Source organism: Lissotriton vulgaris, chromosome 4_1 (genome assembly GCF_964263255.1).
Source record: "Lissotriton vulgaris chromosome 4_1, aLisVul1.2, whole genome shotgun sequence".
NCBI lineage: Eukaryota > Metazoa > Chordata > Amphibia > Caudata > Salamandridae > Lissotriton > Lissotriton vulgaris.
In genome coordinates this window covers 1,397,208,896-1,397,232,806 of record NC_141691.1, presented here as the reverse complement: position 1 = coordinate 1,397,232,806, position 23,911 = coordinate 1,397,208,896, and the positions used below count along the sequence as shown (strand labels likewise).

The window sequence follows — 23,911 nt, the reverse complement described above, 5'->3', positions numbered from 1 at the left end:
TTATAAAAACACATGTACATAAAATAATTAACGCATCATTCCAGGGATGATGAGGGAAAAAATAGACACTTCCTAATCAGGAGAAAAACATACATAAATTGATAAAAAGCACAGTCCATGAATATAGAGACAAATTCATAGTTTAGGGTTTTGTGCAATTAACAGTTTTTTCCTGATGAGCCACATAGCCATAATGAATTTCGCCACAGCAAAAACTACGTGAGGCAGAGTACTAGTTCTTAAAACTCTGTAGGCATCTATATAGCTCCTGAAACCCAAATTCCTGCAAAGAGGGACCAACCAGTATTTCCTGGGTCTGTGATATGCAGGACAAAAGAGAAAAAGATGAGTTTCTTCCTCATCATTGGAGTTACAACCTGGACAGGATTTATCATCATTCTTTAGCCATTTGGAGGTAAAGGTTTTGATCGGTAAAGTGCCAAACCTCCACTGTATAAACAGCTTCCTGGCAAGAATTGGGAAAATAATATCCATAAAATCCTCGAACTCATAAGAATTTTAGGATTGCAGGAAACGTTCGGTTAGGGTGCCGTTATTGGTCGAGGTCATATGAATCGAGGCTTTTTTCCTTATAGATTTGGACAAGTCGTTTCCGGGATAGCCTTTGGCAGCCTACTGCTGGGGCATCCCAGAGTTCAGACAGATTTAAACGGTACAGTTCCTTCTTAACAAAGGCCAGCCACGGAATTCTGTCTCGTTGATTCAGGGCCAATACATGGGTGAGATCACTCCGATAATGTTCAAGCTCGCTGGTGGACCAGAGCCTGTGCCAGAATCTTACTGGCTTAGACTCCAGCTCGGCAGCGATAGAGGGTAAACCCACATCTAATCTCAGGGGAATCAGGGGTGTGCCACGGGGGAGAGCCAGTAGGCGTCTGAGAAAGATGTTTTCTACTCTGGCGAGATCCAAACCTGCTCTATACCCCCAAAGCTCACTGCCGTACATTGCAGCCGCCTTGGCTTGCGTTTTGTACAGTTCCAGTGCCGGACTTATAGGTTTGAAGGTTGAAGCATTTGCAACCTTCAGAATTGCACCAGATAATTGGGTCAACTTTAGCCGAGATTTCACTATCTGGGGGTCCCAAGATAGATTCTCATGCAGAGTCAGCCCCAGATATTGAAAGGTTGTGACCCTTTCTAAGCTAGCTGTACCCAGAGTGGGATTCGGTCTTCTCTTTGAGGGATTAAAAATCATGAATTTGGTCTTTTCTGTATTGATCTCTAGACCATGTTGTCTACAGAAAAGACCAAATCCATCCAGAATCCTCTGGATCCCCATTGGGCTTTTGGAAAGCAGGAGGGTGTCGTCAGCAAACATAATGGCTGGCACCCTCCTGTCTGCCAGGGAAGGAGCGTCATTATCTTTAACCTCATCAAGGTGAGATACAACACTGTTCACAAAGAGGCAAAACAGGGTCGGCGCCAGGACCGCAACCCTGCCTTACCCCTCTGAGAACAGGAAACCTTGAGGACAGCGCTCCATCCCTCCCACACCTAACCTGCGCATAGTTGCCATCGTGGAGCTGATTATGGCATGCAACAGCTCGGTTGGAACGCCCAGCTCCTTTAGGACCTCCCATAGTTTTATCCGTGGGACCAAGTCAAAGGCTGACCTCAGAAAAGGCAGGACTCATCTCAACCCTCCCCTTGTGACTGTCTACAATGATTGCACATCCCCAGCTCCTGCCATTCCAAAACCGACAGTCAATACACAAAACAGCAGTGGCACACTGAATGGTTAAATAAGAAAATGCCTACTTTCTAAAAGTGGCATTTTCAAACTCACAATTTAAAAAACATCTCCACAGAAAGACGTGTTATTAAATTCTGAGTTAAGAGAGCCTCAACTTAATTTCTCTATCTTGTCCCAATGGAAAGATATACTTGTAAGATGTTACAAAGTAACTCTCATGTTATCCTATGGGACAGATAGCCTTTCAATAGTGACAAATTAAATGGGCACTATTTCACTACCAGGACATGTTACCCACACTAGTAGCTGTCCTACCTTTGACATACACTGCACCGTGCCCAGCGGGGTACCCTGGGCCTACCTGAGGGGTGCATTATATGTAAGAAAAGGGAAGGTTATGGCCTGGAAGGAGGGTGCTCTTGCCAGGACAGTTTGGCAGTTTAAAACTACTCGCACAGACACTGCAGTGAAAGGTCTGAGATACATTCCCAGGGCTACTTTGTGGGTGGCACAATCAGTGCTGCAGGCCCACCAGTAGCATTTGATTTGCTTAGTAGTGGTAAAGTGCCCAGAGTCCTAAAGCCAACAAAAACAGGTCAGGAAAAGTAAGAGGAAGAAGCAAAACGTTTAGGTATAACCCTGCAAAAAGGGCCATTTCCAACACAGAGCTTATGGGGAGAGTATAGGTGTGGGGGAATATACAGTGAGCGACAGAAATAACTTTCATCTTGGTTAAAACTGTGTTTTGCACAGATATGTGACCTAATTAACATATACTCAGAGAAACCACTTCTACTCATCATAGAAAGCGTGTTCCAAAGATAATTTCATTAAATCAGTCTTTTCATGTGGAATCATGGGAGATGTGTAGCACAGCAGCTAGATTGTCTGACTGCGGAGCAGGGGCTCCCAGTTCGATCCCGGGTATTGGCGGCAGTTCAGCATTATGAGACTCTGGGTAATACCTCACTTAATCTCGTGCATGGACCCAGCACCCTGAAACCTTAAGGGGTGATATGTTCATGCTTTACAAATATGGATTATTATAATGTGTGCAAATGCATACTGCACATCGTTAATAATGCACACAAATTATGAATCTATAAACCCTTTTTACAGTACCTGCCAGGTGAGTATTTGTAAAGTATCAATGATTTGGGCGAGATGGAGAGGGAAGGTGTAATGTCATGTATAGGGTTTAGTCTTCACCAGTCTTGTCAGTGATGCTCTTGTAATGGTGTTGTTTAATTCTGTTCCACAGATACAATAATTGCAGCACCTTTTTCATTACATAAACTCCTGTGAAGATCAAATTGTAATGTGCCCCCTCTTCCTCCTTTTATTTCCAAAGCAATGAACACTAGCCTAAGAGAGATGGCCGAAAAAAGACATATTTAACAAAGCATGGCTTTCTCCTTTTCCAGTCAGGTGCCACTGCTCTGTACTTCGCTGCCCAACAAGGCCATGATGACGTTGTGAACTTTCTCTTTCAAGCTGGAGCCTCCACTGAATTCACCACGAAGGTAAGAGATGGGGCTGCGGAGAGACAAACTTAGGAAGGGTTTACAGTTTTCCATTTTGATGCTAGACTACCTCAGGAAGTCAAGGGGTACCCCAGCTCTCAGGGGAGCATCCCTGAATGCACCTTGCTTCTTCGGCTAAGTGGTATTTACCATGCATATACTACCTACAAGCCCTGATAAGACAATTGGATGATTTTGGCTGCTAAGGGCTTGTCAAGCTGTTGGTGCAATTTTTAAATTTGTTTGCCCTTTCTGTAGCTGGAAAGATGGTTCATGGAATTGAACTTTCTCCACTGACAAACACAGTGCTTTGAAATCAAATCCTTGCAAGGAAGGCTCTGCCTGCCATCCTGCTTGATAATGTTATTTTTCACAAGGGAGAACCACATTGATCACTGACTCCATTAAAAAATGTGAGTTGTTTAAAGTTCAAAAAGAACAATTGATAGATGAAATGCTGAACAATGTCAAACATTCACCCCCGGTACAGAGATCTAGGCCTAAATCCATTGTTTGTTTTCTCAGCAATTTGGACCCAGCAATATGCACATCAGTCTTGACCCTGCTCCCCATCGGAGCAGTCCAATCCAAAATAACAGGCCAGATCCTCCCTGGACCGGAAACAAGCATCCTGGACTGATTTCGGGGACAAAATAGGTAATACTGAGAAATGAACCTAAAATGTATTACAAACGTGGAACAGCAAAGATCACATGGTCTTGTCCCATCACTGTTGTGTAATTTCAGGCCACAAAAGACCAATTTATTGTTTTCGCTGCTCACTAGTAGAAGCCGAATGTTGTCTGATCCAAACCTCCTCAGACTGGTCATGAGTGGATGCGGCAGCTGGAGAGCCCGAACCCAAAACAACACCCACCAGTCATGCAAGATGCATGCAGAGGACTTCTACCTGGCTCTGGGTTTTCACCCCTAGTGATACCAATGTGCTCAGACTGATGTCAAAGATGAGGGAGCTGTGTCACCTGTGCTGCCTCCTAGAAATGCAGGAGCAGCAAGGCCTTGAGTATGCTAAGACCCCCATGGCTCTACACCATCACGTCAACTGCGACTTTGCCCCAAAAGCCACAGATCTCAGGAGGTAGAAAATTTGCTGACTGTTGGTATAATGCAAAAAGAACAAATGATGTTGAACAAGGTCAAACATTCACCCTGAGTACAGAGATCTGGGCCTAAATCTATTGTTTTTCGCTCACCATGCCATTCCAGTTTGGACCCAGCCATTTGCAAATCAGTCTAGACCAGAGGTCTTCAAACTTTTTGATGCCAAGAACCCCTTGTCGAAACGTTTTAGGCATAAGGACCCCCTCCTGACAAAAAATGTCTAGAACCTGAACTCATCGTCATCAACAACCATAAACACCCCCAATTCCCACAGCAAATCATTTTTACAGTGGGGAAATAATATTAAACATTGTTTAGCCAACCAAGGTCAGTGAGCATGTGGGTGTGGTCAGAGGTGTAGCTGAAAACAAGGGCCTCATTTACGAGGAATTGGCGTAGGGCAGTGAAGCAAGGCTTCTTGTTGCGCTGCCCTACGCCAATCTGAAAGGGCAGGAATGCCCCATATTTATGAAATACAGTGCATTCCTGTCCTTTCCCCTTGCGTTGGCGCACAAATTGCTGCCTAGCACCAACATAGGCAGGATTGATTTTGTGCAGGAAGGGGCACCTTCTTTCACAAAAACAATCCCAAGAGGTGTTTCTTCTTTCTTATGCAGCACACATGGAAAGAGGAAAAAAGAAGGAAAAATAAAAAACATTCTCCTTGTTACACCTTCACTTGGGAGGCTTATGTTTTTGACGCTGCCCCAGGTTTACGTGATTTTTTAACTAGAGGCAGCATCAAAATCCATAAATGTTGCGTGAGAACCACCACACAACGCCTATGGAACACCTCCTTGACGCAGAGTAAGGCAACGCAGTGACTTGCGCTGCTTTGTCTTACTCTATACCTATGAGGCCATGCAGGGTGACTTTGCACCGCCTCATAGGTATGGTTGAGACACTTGCACCGCTGGAACATCAAAAAAAGTGATGTTCTGGTATTCCAAAATATTCTGTACTTTTTAGGTCTTTCACCATCAGGTACCTACATATAAAATATTTGGCTGCATGAATGGAAAAAACATTTGAAAAGTTGGTGCGTCCAAAATGTAGATTTTAGTAATACCACAGCGTATGTAATGCAATTCTTTTTTTTTTTTGCATAGCTGTCCCTTCAACACAGCACTCCTTAGGAGTACTAAGGGCTATGTAAATACAGTTAGGATTAAAAGTAAGCACTTCACAGCCCAGTTGTTAACTCTTTGCATTACCACAAAAAAATAATCTTTGTCATCACAAAGGTTGGAGTGATTCACGGGTCCGAAGCATCCTTTGCACTGCTGATTAACTAATAGGGAGCATTTGCATTTCTTTCAGGCGACCAAGCACCCTGACATGAAAGCTTTTTACGGCACAGGAGACTCAGCTGAAGCATTTTAACGAGAGAAATTAGCTGTCCCTGGAGAGCTGTATTTTTCCAAATCGAAAACAAACCTTTTGGAATCCAGGCACAAGTGAGGCTGGGGAATGCGCGACCCCCTTCCCAGGACTCCACGCCCTCCTGGGGGTCACGCGTCACAGACTGAAGACCACTGGTCTAGACCCGGCTCCCCATGGGAACAGTCCAGCCCCCACTGCCAGGTCAGGTCTTCCACGGAACAGAAACAAGCATCCTAGGATCGGTTTCGGGGAGCCTGATGCTATAAAGCACAGTTGCACTTAGCACTACAGAGCACCAAATGCTGCAACACCGCTGGTGGTGCTTCTGTCGCCCTCCCTGTGCCGGCCCTGGAATATGGGCGCCAAGGTCGGTCAGCCGGCTTCCATCGCATGTGTCAGGCCATACCTTTCTTTGTGGGATCACTGCCTGGGCTAACATACATAAAGTGAGAAAATGTTTCAACCCCCTTCATCAACTGCTTTTCTGAGAGTATCATCCTTCTTTTTAAGAAGCCCACAGGATAATTATTCAATAATAGGGGTGTCAGCCATCTTGAGTGATGGCATTTATGCCTCTTTACATCTGAGTCCACACCGGTGTTGAGCCCTATCCAAACTGTGACTAACACTCCAATAAAGCGATGCCTGTGTGGGGCTGCCCCAAAGCTCCTCTATATATTATTTTATGTATTCATTCTCAATTGTCCTGAGCGATTTTTACATTTTATTTTTAAAAAATCTTTTATGTGTTAATGCATGATGCATGCCCTACAGATAATGTCAGCTGTATCGTTGTCTACAGTAGTGTCATTTTTTTTTCTTTAATAGGATGGGGGCACAGCGCTTCTAGCTGCCAGTCAAAATGGGCACGTGCGAGTGGTTGAAACATTGTTAAAAAATGGCGCCAACATAAGAGATCAGCTTTCTGTAAGTTTATTTAAAGCAAGTTCTGTACACCTGCCAAAAAACATAGCCACGTCTTTGAAATGTTCTGCTCACTTCTGTCTTGCTTCAACCCATATCTGCATTTTCACACTTCCGTTATTGGTTTTAGGTGCTAAAAGTGAGGAAAGTTACGATCAGTGGCAGCTGGTAGGTTGGAGGCTAGGAAAAAATAAAGAATACTAATAACACCGACCTGGAGTCGCTGTTGCCAGCCGCCGCCTCTCCTTCAAATAGGAACCATGAAGAACACAGCCTCCCAGAATCCCCTGACCAATCATAACGCTACCTTACAGCAGTGTTGCGACTGGTCTAAGCATCATGGTTTGGCGCTCAGACAGAGGCTTGGAGGCTGGACATGATCTCAATCTAGTCTGTATAATACAGCCTATGGAGAACATGCACAGTAGGCATGACGGTTTGGCCGGTCAAACCATCTTGCGCACTTAAGGTGCAGCCACCAATCCTCCTCCCTTGATGGACATCAGGGGAGCCCGGCCCCACCCTAGCAACCTGGATGGCTGCAGAGCAACTGCAATACTACCAATAAAATTATAATAATGTTTCGTTATTATCATTTTCTTTTTCTTTGTACTGCTTTAAAGTAGTGGGGCGACGCTTCTCCGCCTTTGCGGAGGAGCCGCCCCTAGCTACAAATAAAATGAAATATTGAAACTTAGTGAATCTGATCGTAGAATGTTGGATAATTAGAGGAAACACTGTACAGAGAATTCATTGCTCCACTCACATGATTCCGCAGTCTATCGAAAAGGTGTCAAAATAAGCAAAACTGTAGATGCCATTACAGACTTCTCCAGGGACAGAAGAGAGAAAAATTCCATCAGCTTTTTCATCATCAGCATCTTTCAGAAAATCTTCACTTAAACTGATTAATAATTCATACTTCCCTTATATACATTGAGATGCATGCTTTGTTTGGACTTTCATTCTCAAGAGAGCACGTGGCTACGTTTGATTTATCTGCCATCGTTCTCCATATTGAACAACAGACCGTATTACTAACAACAAAAGCTCGCTTTGTCTTCGCTCTATGTTCTAAGCCCCCGTTCTGCAAAATACACATTAAGAAATAGTACATTGATGATGCTATTCACAATCATAGATTACTATGGCATATTGTGCCAAACTTTACTTTTGTTTAGTGATGTCATAGCATTGGTTGAGCTCTTATTACTGGTATCCACAGGGGGTGTGAGAGAATAAAGTGGGTCGGAAGGTGCTGTTGGCAGTGTGGTTAGAGATATCTCTTTGTCGCGGTTTGATGGTCACTCACCGCCGTGGCAGGTGTGAAGCACGTCAGTGCGTAGCCCGGAGAACCTGTATTTTTAGTTCATTCATTCATTTTTGTGTTATTATTGTTTGTGTAAGTATTATTGTTTTTAAATATATTTTGCAACTTTGAGTGATTTAGAATTTTTTATGTAATTACCAATAGTAACTTATAGTGTCGTAGTGGGTATTTGGATTTCTTGGGGGATAAGGTGAGAAGTTAATTAAGTAATAATTTGTAATTAATGAATGAATAATTTTTAAGTAAGTATGTGATTGATATTAATTATGTACATTATGTAATACTGATGTATTTTACTTATATTTTACGTGCGCTTGCTATGGTTTTAGGGGTACACAGGTAGCCCTGAGCTTTTTAATTTTATAAATGCAGCAGCGTGAGGCAATCTAACCTTTGACACTTGTTTTTACTTGAGGGTTTTACTTTTAATTAATCGTACCTTTTACTGGTGTTAGTGCTTTCCGATCCGCCGCAGTCCTAGACTGTTTGCTGCGGAGAAAGCATTGTTTCTTTGGACGCTCCACTTCCGGCCCTTGTTTGACTACCCAGGCAATGCTCTAACTTTCCCAGCTACACAAGCTGATGCTGGTCCGGACGCGCAGCGGAAACGCCCAGAAAACGCGTGCGGCGGGCACGCCAATGGCTTGCGAAAGGCAAGCCTGTCTGCACCGACTAACCACATTATCTCTTCTGTATCCCCAGCGACGGCTCGTGGAGGGAGTTACGGTGGGGCAGGAGGGCGGGGAGGGGGAGGGGCAGGGCGGAGGTTGCTAAAAACCGGCATATGGATAATTGCAGGTAAGTAAACAATTTAATTAATAAAACGAATTTCGTAGCTCGCACTGCATTGCATTTTGCGATGCAAGGCGCACTACGAAATTCGTTTTATTAATTAAATTGTTTACTTACCTGCAATTATCCATATGCCGGTTTTTAGCAACCTCCGCCCTGCCCCTCCCCCTCCCCGCCCTCCTGCCCCACCGTAACTCCCTCCACGAGCCGTCGCTGTGTATCCCTCCATCAGTTAAAAGCATCCCTCAGCCCTAGAGACACATGCGTCGACTTAGCACAAATAGCTTTGCTAAAATTCTGGAGGGCCCGTTGACATGTTATCGCTGTCACTTTCAAAGCGGTCAGGACCCCCCTCATGCTATCTGCAATTTTATAAAATAGGACACACATAAACCCAATATAACCACAAATAAACCTTACTCAACAGCCATCTCTTTATGCGACCTCACTCATTTCACACCACTCTCCCCACCTGAATCACACTAAAACTAGCCCAGTAAGTCTGCTCTGTAATGTGTGATCGCTAGTTAAACACTCCATCGAAGTTTGGGATTTAATCTTCTCTCAATCTCCAGATATATGTTTTCTCACAGAGACATGGCTGAATGCCTCAAACCTTCCGTCCATCACATTAGCCATCCCTGACAACTATCATTTAATAAGTCTTGATAGAGACCGGAAAATAGGTGGAGGCATCGCCATAGTTTTTAAAAACTTGCTTAAAGTTTCATGGATCAATACTTTCATCGCTAACTCAATGGAACTAGGTATTTTCAAAATTACTCTCTCTGCTGCTGAAAGTTGGAAGGGTGCTTTGTTATAGCACCCTCCTGGGTCTAAGAAGGGTTTTAGCCAATGCTTAATGTAAGAAATAGCCACCCAAGTAGTAGCCACCAACACTGTTCTACTCCCGGGTGATTTTAACTACCATAGAGAAGATCTTGCCAACCCTGAGGTAGCACAGCTAATGGCAGATATGGAATCTTGAGGCCTCCACCAATGAATAATTGGTCCCACCCATCAAGCAGGGCACTCTCTGGATTTACTATTTACTAATAGTCAGGCAGTTACTTGTGCAGCGCCCCTACCTCTAACCTAGACTGGCCATTATTTAATCCTTTTCCTAACTCATCTTCCCTCACTAACCAAGTCGTTTGATAGCAGGAGAAAGGAGAAGACCTTAAGAAGGGCCTGTCACTCAATCTCCCCAGACTGTTCTAGTTTCATCCGGCTGTACCATCAAGGATTTCTGACGCAAACACTTTGTTAGAAAATTTGAACAGAGCTTTAACAGATGTCTTTGACAAAACTGCGTCCTTCAGGAGCATTAGTACCACTAAATCATGCCCCTCTGCTCTTTAGTTTACCACCGAATTAAAAACGGAGAAATCGGCTTGTAAAAACTTAGAGAGAAGAGGGTGCAGAACCAAAATTCAGCATGACAAAGACGTTTACAAAGTAGCTTTCTCTCAATATCATTGTAATATCTGATCCACGCATAAGCTTTTTATTTCCAAGCAAATTGAACATGCAGGAAATGCACCAAAAGTTTGCGTTAAAATTATCTGGGATTTTACCAACCCTTAGGCATGTGCACAGCTCTCTTCTGCATCACAGGAATTGTGTGACTCTCTCGCCACCTTTTTCAAGGATAAAACTTCGCGAATCTATCTAAATATCAGTACCCGGCCTACTATTGACACCTGCATACTCTGCGGGGAACCTGGCCTCGGAGCAGGTGAGACCCCATATTAATTCAGTTTGAACCATTTTCGCTGGAAGAGGTCCAGCTGCCTTTGAGTTTGGCCAGGTTAGGCTCCCCTTCAGATATCTGCCCTCCCAAAATGTTGGCCTCTCTAGCTAGACATCTCGTTCCAGCAATTCAATCTATTTTCAACCTTCCAGTGGAAACAGGCACTATCCCCTCTAACTGGAAGGCAACGTATATTTGACCAATTCTTAAGAAAACCAACCTAGACCCTAACATCCTCTCTAACTACTGCCCCATATCACTGCTACATGTTATGGGTAAAGTGCTAGTAGGCTTAATTAACAACCAACTAACAACTTACCTAGAAAATAATAAAATGTGGGACTTTTCGCAATCCAGTTTTAGACCAAGCCATAGCACTGAAACAGACTTGTTGGCAGTTATCGACTCTCTAAGACTTGTTCTGGATGCAGGTACCCCTACCATGCTTGTGCTGCTGGATCTCTCTGCAGCTTGTGACTGCGGAAGAGGCTGCAAGAGATTGCCATCTGGGGGACGGCACTCAAATGGCTTCATAACTTCCTAAATGATAGATCCCAAACTATCAATCTGGTCCCCTACACCTCCTGTAAGATGTGTTTGGATAAGGGGGTGCCAAAGGGATCATGCTTGAGCCCCAACTGTTCAACATGCATATGGCACCCCTTGCAAAGATTGCTGAGCCTTTTGGATTTGGAATTATATCCTATGCTGACGACACCAGCTCCATCTCCGAAAAATCTGTTAAGAATCTCGGTATAAAAACTGATCAAGCCCTCTCTATGAAAGCCCATATTTTTGACACCATTGGTAGGTTTGTAGGGGTAGAGGGTGGGAAGTTAATTAAGTAATAATTAAATAGTAATAACTATTAATGTATAATTAAATATTTAATTGATTAATAATTATGTAAATTGTGTAACAATTATACATTTTAGCTATGTTTTAGGTGTGGGCTGTAGGGCATGTAGGGCTATAGGTTGGGAAGTTAAGTAATAATTATATCACAATTCATTATTATTAATTAATTATGTATTTGATTATGAATTATGTAAATGTTGTTATATTTATTTTAATTATATATTAAGTGTAGGATGCTTGGTTTGTAGTGGTATACGGTGGCAAGTTAATGAAGTAATAATTTTAAAAATATTTTTTTTAAATTGATTATTACATTGTTTATCAATTTTGTAAATTGTTTAATTTTTTTACTTTCATGTGTATATATATATATATATATATATATATATATATATATATATATATATATATATATATATATATATATATATATATATGATCCTGAAGTTACCCAAAAGCTTGAGTCTGCACTCACATCAAGGTAACAAGCAGGTGGCAGGCTGAATTAACCCGTTCCGTGCTCGTGATGGAACCGCTCCGTCACGAGCCTCGGGTAGGCTGTGCTGGTGATGGAGCGGTTCCGTCACGGCCCGCTCACCACGCCTGCGTGGTGCTGATTTTGCGCCTGCGCGGCGCGTTCTATTAAGCGGGCAGGGCCGTGACGGAACCGCTCCGTCACAAGCACAGCCCACCCGAGGCTCATGATGAAGAGGTTCCGTCACGAGTACGGGAGCGCCGCGCGACCCCCCTTCCCCCTAGTGCTGCGGCGGAATAGCCGCCGCAGCTAAGGGGTTAAAAGACCAGGCCTCATGCCTGACGCGTTTCAGATGATGACATCCTTGTTACTAAAGGGGGTGGTGATATACGGAGTATCTGAACCAATCAAACACTCACACCCAGTCAAGAGATCTGGGTTTAATCCATCACTGTTCTTTAGCCCACTCTGCCCTATGTTCTATAGCCCTTACCCCTCAAAGGGAGAGAGCCAAATATTCTTCTTTTGGTCTCCTCCTTCCTTCGCACATGTACACAGAGCTTCTGGTAGTACAATGTGAGCCTGGGAAAGGTCAGAAGGACAGCTTACATCCAGTCCTGTGGCAGCTGATCTGATCTGTCCCAGTCCTTTGTAACTAGCTCATGTGGAGCTGTCACTCTCAAGTTTATATGGACTTCCAGACTTCTTTTTAGCCAATCACATGCTATTCATGTGATCTTCTCTCTCCAGCAAACTGAGCAGGATGAGCAGGTAGCCCATCTCTTTGTACACGGGATGTGGTCTTTGCCATGGCTTTGGCATCATTCATTGTTTGTCAGGTCAAAAGCTGACCATCTGGCTTAGTTACACTTAAATGTCCAATGGTTCTTCAAGAAGGTGCATATCAGAAGACCAGCACAGATCGAACATGCAGCCAGGTTCAGACTGGGAACCAAAACTAGTCCTGGCAAACTGCTTGGTCGGTCTCCATGGGGAGTAACAGGGGTGCGGCTGAGCTGTTTGCTAGGGCCGGTTTTGGCCGATTTTGTTACAGGGGGACGATATTGCCACCTCCGGTAACAAAAAAACAGTCCCCCCAGGGGCCCAAAACCAGCCCCTACCCTCGCGGCCCACCGGGGAAATGCCTGGTGCCCGCTGCAACCAGTCCGGCCCTGTAGCAGCACTGACTCTCTTGAGGTCTGTCATGTACGCTGCATGCAACCATGGGTTGTCAAGCAAGCAGTCATGATATACTGCACCTTTACCAGGGAGAGTCCTCAGACAACTCCTCACTTCTGTGTGGGTAAAAAGGGCTGTACCCAACTACTATAATCAGCTGGCATCATCCTTCAGTATAGTTGCCCAATCACGGGTGGTAGCCACAGACGTTAAAAAAATTATTACCTTTGATGCACCCCCAGCATCTAACAGATCCTAGCACATGTTGGCAAGGAACATGGCAGAAGGATATCAAAGTATTTGTCAGAAAATTTCCAGCACAAGGTCTCCTGAACAAGAGATTATACCCGGTCTGCTGGAATGATAAATAAGAAGCATGTTGTTGTCAAGGTCCACACCTGGGGGATTAGGAAGGAATCTTGGCATTAAATGTGATACTAAACTTACTTTAAACAAACAGATCAACTCTGTGGTTGAATCCTGTTTACACAATGTTTATCTTTTTTCCTTCATCAAAAAATGCAGATTATAAATGTGATTGCAACATCCAGCCAACATTATTGCAATGCCATCTATCTAGGTTTTCGAATTGCACAAACTCCAACTAAATCAAATGCTGCAGCGAGAATAGTGTTGAAAAATGTGATTCAATCTCACAAGAGATGACAGGTTTTCATCGGTTACCAGTGAAAAAAGGGTCAAGTTTAGCTCGCTTTGTTTGGGACCGAAAGGTATTTTCTGGAGAAAAAAATTAAACACAAAGAGGCATATGTACAAAGAAGAGGCAGAGTGAGGCGTTAGCTGTCAAGGCTTAAAGTCTCATGCCACCACTTCAGAGACGCAAGGCTGCACCATATTTACAAGAATATGGTGCAGCCTTTCCCCCTGCGCTGGCACTACGCTTGGCAGCCTAGTACCAGCGAGGCCACCCTTTCACCATAGTGCAAGGGTGTCTGCGTGCAGGGGAAGATTGTTTATGTTCAGGAAGGTGTCCCCTCCTGCACATAAACAATCTTTAAAAGCTATTTTGTCACTTCCTTGTTTGCTGCTTAATGCACACACTTGGAAGTTACAAAATGTCTTATTTTTTAAAGATTGTTTATGTGCAGGAAAGGTCACCTTTCTGAACATTAACAGTCCAAGGCATTTTGCTTTTTCAATGAGTGCTGCACAAGGCAGTACACATGGAAAAAGGCAAAAACGGGGAGAAATAAAGCATTTCTCCTCATTTTGCCAAGTTAAGACTAGGATTTCCCTGGTCTTAATTTTGGCACTGCCTCCTATTAACGCCACCCTTGTAATTAGGGGGCAGCTTCAAAATCAATGGATGTTGCGGTGGAATGCCCACCGCAACACCCATTGCCCACCCCTTTCACGTTAAGCATATCGGGGGCCTTATTTACAAGGCAGCGTTAAGCAACGTTAAATGGCTTAAAACTGCCTTGTAAATAAGGCGAGGCCCTATCGCCACAGGTACTTCGGAAAAAGTGACGTTCCTTGGCGATAGGGGCTTGTACATATGCCCCATACTATTTTCCCGCTACAAGCTCAAAATAAATTTGCGCTCAGCCAAAGTGCTTTACCTGAATGTGCTGATATTTAAAGGATCCTCTCTTAAGGGGCGTTCTTTTTCTGTGGATGTGGGTGAACTGTAAAACAGTCTCCCTCTGGAATTAAGGAAGTAAGTAAATAACCTTTTTTTAACTTTAGAAAATGACTGATGACCTGGCTGCTCACACATTAACTGCATAGTGTTCTGGGTTGAAGATAGAGATTGCTGCTAACTTCAAGCAAGGGTCTCTAGCTTTAGAGTGGGGTTTGTTTGGAGTGTCTGGGTGTCCTGAGTCTGGTCTGCAATGTTTGTGTTGGTTTTGCTTGTTCTCATTTCACTTAGAGGTTTTAACTACTTCATTTTTTTCGATCAGGAACTTAATTATATATAGTGACTGGTTTACCAAAAAGAAGTACATCTGCACTCAGAAGTTTTTATTGAATGGATTCAAATATCCAACTTTTTTGAATTCACAAACCAGGCTTGGAGAGCTGCGCTATTCTCAGCTTTCCAGGCATGCTACTTGCAATCAAGCACCCGAAAGGCGATGGAATGAATGTTTGTATATCATCTAACCACTGACAATTGCTTGTGGTAGTATTCGAACTAGGCCTGGGTGAAATTTTACAAAAAGCCTGTGTAATTTCAGAAATTTTGCGTTACTTTTGTTACAAGTAATTCCAAAAATTACGTTATTATGTCCCGTGCTCTCCACACCACTGGAGTCAACCTATCCTGACTGATGACGGCTGATAGCCAGAAACTGGTCCTAGGATGCTTGATTCCGGTCCATTGAAGACATGGCTTGCCAGTTCGGGCTGGACTGTTACCATGAGGCACAGGGTCAAGGCTGATTTGCATATGGCCATGTCTGAACTGGGTTGGTGCTGTGAACAAAAAAACGATGGATTTAGGCTCAGATCTCTGTACTGGGGTGAATGTATGACATTGTTTTGCATTCTGTCCATCAACTGTTGTTTTTGACTTTGTGTAATTAGGCACTTCCGAACTTTACAGTGAATGGTGCAATTCACAAGCAACATTTACAGCGCAAGGACAAGCACAACGGAACGTAAGTCACTGTTGTTTGCAGTGCTGTTGTTTACATGCATCCTCATGCCAAAAATTGACATGATGATGCATAAACTATATTGCTGAAATTTCACGTAATGTGCTCGAGCAAATGACGTGAATTTCACACCCCCCAAATTCGAACCTATTGTTATTCACCCACAATGCCGTTTTAAACTACGGTCCAGCTAATGTAAAACAGCACTGACTCTGTTCCTCATGGTCATCACACCCATCCACCCTGTGACCCATCACTGTTTAGTTGGGAAATTTGAAATTCACACCCCTGAATCTCACTGACTAAGTTAGGCCGCCGGCCAAGGTACCTCATGGTGTATGTTATGCTATACAAAATAACAATAAGCAAAACATGGACATAGTAAAAAGGACTATCACCCTAAACTGACACTAGGATCCTAAGACAATCACTTGATTTTTGCAGGAAACTCTGATACTAAAAAGAGAGAAATATTTGCACATAAGAGAGAGCTCTTACCCTGGGACAAGCATATACAAGCATGGAACGAGGGGTATATGCTGACACAGGGGGGGGAATACAATGACGCTTAGACAAATTGGGGACTGAGCGACACGTATTCTAGGACAGGAAATACGTATATGTGGACTAGAAATACATGTACCCTGTGACAAGTAGTACAAGTTCATTCAGATTAGGAGACATCTACTCCCAACATAGCGCCAACTACACTGAAACAGGGAGACATCTACAATGAGACAAGGAGTCAAGTCAAGATGGGGACACAGGCTCTATCCTTGGAATAGACTGCACACAATGACAACAAGACCACACGGACCTGAAGGCAAGAACATCTCCAGTTTAGTACATTTGTGGCTCTATTATGCAAAAGGTGCATTTTCCCTGTTTGCGCCTAGCGCACCTTAAAACAGGTGCGCCAAGCACAAACAGGGAAAGTGCGCCCTATGACTGTAATATACTGCCTCCAGGGCAGCCCGGAACTCACACTGCCCTGGGGGCAGTGCATTCAGGTGAAAAACGGAGCGGCTGCTTTGAAGTCTTTCTGTGTTTCACTGTGCAGGTGGCAAACCGCCTGCACTTTTAAAGGGGATTAGAGATCCCCTTAGAGTCGGGTGCAGTAAGTGACTGCACCCGCCTGCAATGGCATGTCCCTCCAGAGGGCTGCAATCAGGGGCGCACTGTCGGTGCACCTCCTGACAGCTTCTTGGCCTCTGCACCTGCATCTATAATACGGCACGGGTGCAGAGGAGAAAGACTTCCCTCATTAGCATCAGTCCACGCCCCTATGTAAATGTAAATGTAAATGTAAATGTGGGATACTTGTATAGCGCACAGTTACTCTACCCGAGTGTCCCGGCGCTGTAGACCGCTGGGGAACCCGTCCTGGTTTTCCCTGTGAGATGGTCCCTTTTCTGGGTATCTCCAGGGTGAAACCAGGCATCCCTGGCGTCTGTGGGGGGCCGTTGTAGAGATGAGGCAAGCTAATGCCCAGAGTTGCCGAGTGTGCTCCCCGGTCGGAGTGGGCACCGATGCGAGAATTATCAGTCCGCTGATCCTGGTCCAAGACCCTGCCGCGTCGGGAATCGAACCCTGGTCCCGGGCCGTTCTCTGCACTCGGGTCTGCCGCCTCTAACCAGTGAGCCACACCTCCCTACTATGGAAATGAGGTAATGCCCTCCGAAGACAGCGCTGATGCTTTATGTGCACCAGCGACATCGTAACTACAGATGAAGTCGCACAAGCATCTGTGGCTCCTTCTGTAATACCAGAGTGCCCCAGGGGCACGCAAAGCAGGTGCAAATGCCTCTAGTGCCCCCGGGACACTTCCAAAATACGGCCCCTGGCAGTGAACAGAGTACAGCGCTCAACTAAATCACCAAAACATGTCAAGAAACCATGGAATTGACAATTTGGGGCTTTTCGGTGCATGCATGTTATAGGTAATATGTTTGTGTGTGAGCATGCCTATGGGAAGGGCGACGTATACTCTTACGAGGAGTGAAAACTTTCTGCATGCCATTTATTGTAAGGACCCATTCAAGGCCCTGCTGAAACAATCACAGTTCACTAACATGCATGGCAAGCTACTACTGGTGAGCATAACATATGGGAATGGGATTCAGCTAGTACAGCTCATTAAAGATTGACGTGAAATGCACATACAGCTGCACACCGCACACACATGCGACGAACACAAACACACACAAGCACACACAGAGTCCTCCACGTCAGATCAAATGAAGCTCCGAGCTGCTAATCCATAAAACAAGTCACTATTGTGTGAGCGGGAAACCCTGTTCCCAGGGCAGCGGTTTGAAAGATTTAGAACCTGTCGGATCAAATATTTATTTTGCTTGTGAGAGGTTTCTTTATTTTACCACTTGAAAGAAACTCTTGCCGCTTAAGCAATCATGTGGGAGAAGTACAGCATATGAAAAATGTAATGTTTTCCTAGAATTTCAACATCAGGTATGTTTGAAGGGCCTTTTGTATGCATAATGCAGCGATGTGTGTTATTTAAAAACCAGTGAATTTAGGCAATGTAGTCGAAAATATCTGATTTAGCAACGTGGCGCGTCACGTGATACTGGTTAACCAGCGACAGCGATGACCAAGTCCTGATTTTAACACAACTCATTTTGACTTAAACATCTTTATTCATTTGATAATGGCTCTAGAGGGGTATACTATTTTGATGGGAAAACAAGCTCTCTGGATTCCAAGAGGTGCCTCTCAGTCTTAGAGAGCTTACGATGATGCATGTGTACTGTTTCACAGGACTATCATGAGAAACTGTCCACTGATTACTGGCTCAGGTTGTGAAGAACCTCGTGAGACTTCTTACAACCTTACCTAATAATGTCCACATGAGAAACCACTAGGCCTAGGCATTATATGAACATATGACAACATGGTTTCATATTCTGTAAACCAGGAACAACATATATCTTTAATGTAACAGAAGCAATCAGCATTAGCAATAAATGATAGGGGCTTTAGGTAAAAGGTGAAAGGAGGGGGGGGGTGCTTTGTGAACGCCTATGCAAATAAAATGCAAGCACACTACACTAGCTCTTACTGGCTTACTTACCTACTTTAGCCCTTGTCTGATTTAACTAAGGTATAGAAATATAAGCAGGACCCTTTGCTGAAATGAATACAGGTTCAGTAGGCACAGACTTTCAGGACATGCTTGGATTTCAGGAACATGGATTCGGAAGGGGGGGCGGTCACTGATGACTTCTATGCTCAATATGATTCCTCTGCTCCTGGTTCTTAGTGTGTACATAGTTTTATTGAAGGTCTTTTATTAAAAACGAAAGAACATTGGCATGACTGGTTTCCCTGATTTTTGAAGGAACACTAAGGGCCTGATTACGAGTACGGTGGTTAATAGTACGGCTGCACGCGTATTGGATGTCCTACGACCGCCACACTGTGGGACTGCCCGCAGTATTAGAACTGTAGCAGTCGGACCGCCACAAGACCGCCAGCACCACAGGGATCAAGGATCCCTCCAGGCTGCCGGACTTTCACCTGCAGGAATATGCTGGCAGTGCCACAGCCAGAACCTCCGAGCATATTCCGAGTTGCCATTTCACCGGCCCGGGTGCATGCAGGGGGCACATGTTGTGCTCCCCCTGGATTTTCACCCCCCCCCCTTCCTGCACGGTGTGGTATATACGCCATACCGCGCTGGAAGGTGCAGTCAGCTATCTGACTGCAGCGGTCTGCATGATAAGCTCTTCTATGAGCCTAGCAGACCGCCACCATCAGGCTGCCACAGGACCGCCCGCAGACCAGGATTTAACTCGTAATCTGGCAGTCACCAGCACCACAGCTTTGTTGGTCCTACAGCAAACAGAGCATTGCACCATCTGCTGTAGGACCACCAAAGTAGTAATATGGCACTAAGGGCCCGATGTAGGTGGCCGTTTCAGGCCATTTACCGACCGGTTACGGCCGATTTGGGCCGTTTCCGACCGGTAAATGGCCAATCAGTATGTAGGGGCCTAAATCCAAGGCCACATGTAGGTAAATCTACATTTACAGAATCGGTAAAATTACCGATTCGGTAAAATACCGAATCGGTAATTTTACCAATTCTGTAAATTCCATATGTAGGTGGGACTCTTCTGAGTCCCAAAGGCCTTAACGAATCGGTATTTTACCATGAAATCCAACTTCATGGTAAAATACCGATTCCGGTGTGCATGTACATGTGTGCATGCACACCTATGTCATGTGACAGGCAGACCTGCCCTTAGGGCAGGTATGCCTGCCACATGGCACCTGTGCCTGTTTTGGGGGTGCCAGAGGGTGTCAAAGTGACACCCCCTGCACCCTTGTGAATTCTTTAATTACCGATTCGGTAAATACCGAATCAGTAATGCCTAATCATTCCTATGGGCTTCAAAGCCCATAGGAATGAATGGGCATTACCGATTCGGTATTTACCGATTCGGTAATTAAAGAATTGTTAAGGATTCGGTAACAAATCCAGATATTGGGACCTACATACCATTTACCGATTTTGAAATACCGAATCGGTACAATTTGGTATTTTAAAATCGGTAAATGTTTTTTACCTACATCTGGCCCTTAGTCCCTAAAATCAACTCCATCCATGCCTGCATGTCATTGTCATCATTCTTGGTTTCAAAGAAACTCCATCTTCCAGACTCCTTAATAGGGCAGCATAAGGGCCACTGAAGTACTCTTTTGCAGCCTCCAAGTTTACAGTGCAGGCTCGTACCTAAACAGATTATGCAGCGTAGATGAACCTGAAAGACTTTCAAGCTCTTTTTGGTTCCCTAAAGCACGGTGAAGTTCTTACTCCTTGTTAGATTAGCTGAAACTATCAGCTTGTTTTCTATAAGACATTGTGTTTCACCTTCTATAGTCCTCCAGTTCTGCTACAGGGCATCATTGGCAGCCGTAAAGCACCTGTGGTTGAAACTCTAGAAGCCGGAAGTAGACCAGTAGGCCTGAAACAACCATCTATCATTCTGGGACTCAAATTGTTTCGTTGTGGTCTAAATTAGCTTATACAGAATTATGCGAAAGAAAATAAGAATATCCTGTGTTTCTGTATGGTTTATACCTTGCTAGCTTTCCCCGAGTGTTGATGAAAGTCAACATCCCTTTCGCAGCTAACCCCAGGGCCAGTAGGCTGTGCCCCAGTCTCAGGAGCAGCAACAGCAAGAGCATCAGCCACCAAAGTCGTCAAAAAGTGAATTCAAAATGTGTGGGAAGACAACTCCAGTTATTCCACCAGGCGTGGTTCCCCCATTACACAAGGCAAACCGTTATACCTACTTCATGATTAGATGAGTCTGCTTGATCCTTTTTGGTTTCTATACAAAATGAAGACTTTTGCCCCATGCTCGACCTAGAAGTGATGAACAAGTTCTTTTCCACATCCCCTTAAAGATGGTAACTTTACGCCCAACAAACACGTTTTCCAAGACTTTGCTTATGAGGAAAAAGGCGTGGAAAACGGAAGTGCTTAAAGATGTTGGTGGATTTCTTGTGAGTAAGAACAAAGGAAGGTGGTAATCAATCAATCAATCAGAGTACTTGTAAAGCACGCTATTTACCCATGAGGGGGAGGGGGGAGGAGGCGGTGGGGTGCTCCTACTGCTCGAAGAGCCAAGTCTGGAGGAGTCTTCTGAAGGCGAGTAGGTCTTGGGTCTGCCGAATGTGAGTAGGGAGGGTGTTCTAGGTCTTAGTGGTGAGGTAGGAGAAGGATCTGCTGCCGGAGGTCATTCGTTGGATGTGGGGGACAGTGGCGAGGGCGAGGCTGGTGGAGCGGAGCTGGCGGGTGGGGATGTAGGAGCTGAGTCTGCTGTTCAGGTAGGCTGGTCCGGAATTGTGGAGTGCTTTGTGTGCTTGGGTGAGGAGCCTGAAGGTCAACGGGGAGCCAGTGTAGGTCTATCAGGTGGGGGGTGATGTGGCTGCGGCGGGGGACGTTGACGATCAGTCGGGCGGAGGCGTTTTGGATGCGTTGTAGTCGTAGGTGTTTGGCTGGGATTCCTGCGTAGAGTGCGTTGCCGTAGTCCAGTGTGCTGCTGACGAGGGCCTGTGTCACCGTTCTTCTTGTTTCGGTCGGGATCCACTTCTAGATCCTGCGGAGCATGCAGAGCGTGTTGTAGCAGGAGGAGGAGACGGCGTTGACCTGCTTAGCCATGGAGTGGGAGGAGTCGAGGATGAATCCTAGGTTGTGTGCATGGTCGGTGGGTGTTGGTGCTGTTCCCAGTGTGGTCGGTCACCAGGAGTCATCCCAGGCTGAGGGGGTGGGTCTGAGGATGAGTACCTCCTTCTTGTCCAAGTTCAGCTTCAGACGGTTGCTCCTCATCCAGTCGGCGACGGCCTTCATTCCCTTGTGGAGGTTGGTTTTGGCGGTGTGTGGGTCCTTGGTGAGGAAGAGGATGAGCTGGGTGTCGTCGGCGTAGGAGATGATGTTGAGGTCGTGATGGCGGGCCACTTGTGCAAGGGGGGCCATGTAGGTGTTGAACAGCGTCGGATTGAGGGATGAGCCCTGGGGGCCGCTGCAGATGATGTCGGTGGCTTCAGATCGGAAGGGTGGGAGGCGGACGCTCTGGGTTCTGCCGGAGAGAAATGATGTGGTCCAGTCAAGGGCATTCTCTTGGATTCCGGCTTCTAGGAGGCGTGTCTTTAGAGTGTGATGGCAGACCGTGTCGAAGGCGGCCGACAGGTCCAGGAGGATGAGAGCTGATGTTTTGCAGTGTTTAGTTGGCGCCTGATGTCGTCTGTGGCTGCAATGAGGGCTGTCTCGGTGCTGTGGTTTCGTCTGAATCCGGACTGGAACGGGTCCAAGATGTTGTTGTCTTCCAGGTGGCGGGCCAATTGTCTGTTGACGATTTTCTTGGTGACCTTTGCCGGGAACGGGAGCAGGAAGATGGGCCGGAAGTTCTTGAGGTCCTTGGGGTCCGCCTTGGGCTTCTTGAGGAGGGTGTTGATTTCAGCGTGTTTCCAGCTTTCCGGGAATGTTGCTGTTTCGAAGCAGATGTTGATGACCTTCCATAGTTGGAGTGCGATGGCTGCGTCTGCTTTGTTGAATACGTGGTGTGGGCACGGGTCTGACGGAGATCCTGAGTGGATGGAGTTCATGACCTTGCGTGTCTCGTCGTCATTGACGTTGGACCAGGAGGTCAGTCGGATGGCGCTGGGGGTGTTCACAGGGGAGGTGGAGTCTGGCGTAGTCGGGGTGGTTGTGGTGTAAACCTTTCATGGATGTCAGCGATCTTGCGGTGGAAGAAGGTGGCTAGTGAGTCGCACAGTTCTTGTGAGGGCGGATGTCGTTGGCGTTGGCGCTGGAGTTGGAGTTGGAGAGTTCCTTTACGATGCTGAAGAGCTCTTTGCTATCGTGTGCATTGTTGTCCAAGCGGTCTTTGAAGGAGGATCTCTTGGTTAATCGGATGAGGTGGTGATGTCTGCGGGTGGCGTCCTTGTGGGCTGTGCGGTTGTCCGGTGTGCGTTCGTGGAGCCATATTTTCTCCATTTTCCGGCATGCACTTTGGGAGGTCTGGAGCTCGTCGGTGAACCAGGTGGCTCTCTTGTTGGCATGGCTGTTGGAGGGTATCTTCAGCGGGGCGGGGGTGTTGGCGCAGTCGTCGATCCACTGTCTGAAGTTGTGGGCTGAGGCCTCTGGGTTGGTGGGGTCGGTGGGTGGGTTCTGGGCGAGGGTAGTGATCAGGCAGTCTTCGGTGACTTTGCTCCAGCAGCGGCGAGGCAACTGTTGGGTGCGGTGGTACGTGGTTGGTTTCTTGAAAGTGAAATGAATGCAGCGGTGTTCGGTCCAGTGGAGTTTGGTGGTGTGGTTGAAGGTGACGTGGGTGCCTGTGGAGAAGATGGGGTCCAGCTTGTGGCCGGCGGCGTTGGTGGGTGCGGTGACGAGTAGTTTGAGGCCGAGGTTGGCGAGGTTGTCAATTAGGGTGGCGGAGTTGGCGTTGTTGTTGTTCTTGAGGTGGAAGTTCAGGTCCCCGAGGAGGATGTTGTCCGTGGAGGCGAGTGCGTGGGTGCTGGCGAGGTCGGCAATGGAGTCGCTGAACTGAGCCTGTGGTCCTGGGGTCTGTAGATGAGTGTTCCTCTGAGGGTGGCGTTGGGGTTGGTGTGGATCCGGAAGTGCAGTTTCGGCGGTGTTGATGGTGTCGTCTGCGTGGGTGGCGACCTTGAGGGTGGACTTGTGGATGATGGCTATTTCTCCGGTTCCG

General features: G+C 45.8%; 1 protein-coding gene across 1 annotated transcript in view; it reads left to right on the top strand.

Moving 5' to 3' along the window:
- The window catches only part of ANKRD29 (ankyrin repeat domain 29), a 368,662-nt gene that overhangs the window by 214,394 nt on the left and 130,357 nt on the right, over positions 1-23,911 (top strand). Inside the window, exons 4-5 of the mRNA XM_086966940.1 lie at positions 3,139-3,237; positions 6,571-6,669. Coding sequence (XP_086823066.1) covers positions 3,139-3,237; positions 6,571-6,669 — 198 coding nt within the window. The remainder of the gene's footprint in view (positions 1-3,138; positions 3,238-6,570; positions 6,670-23,911) is intronic.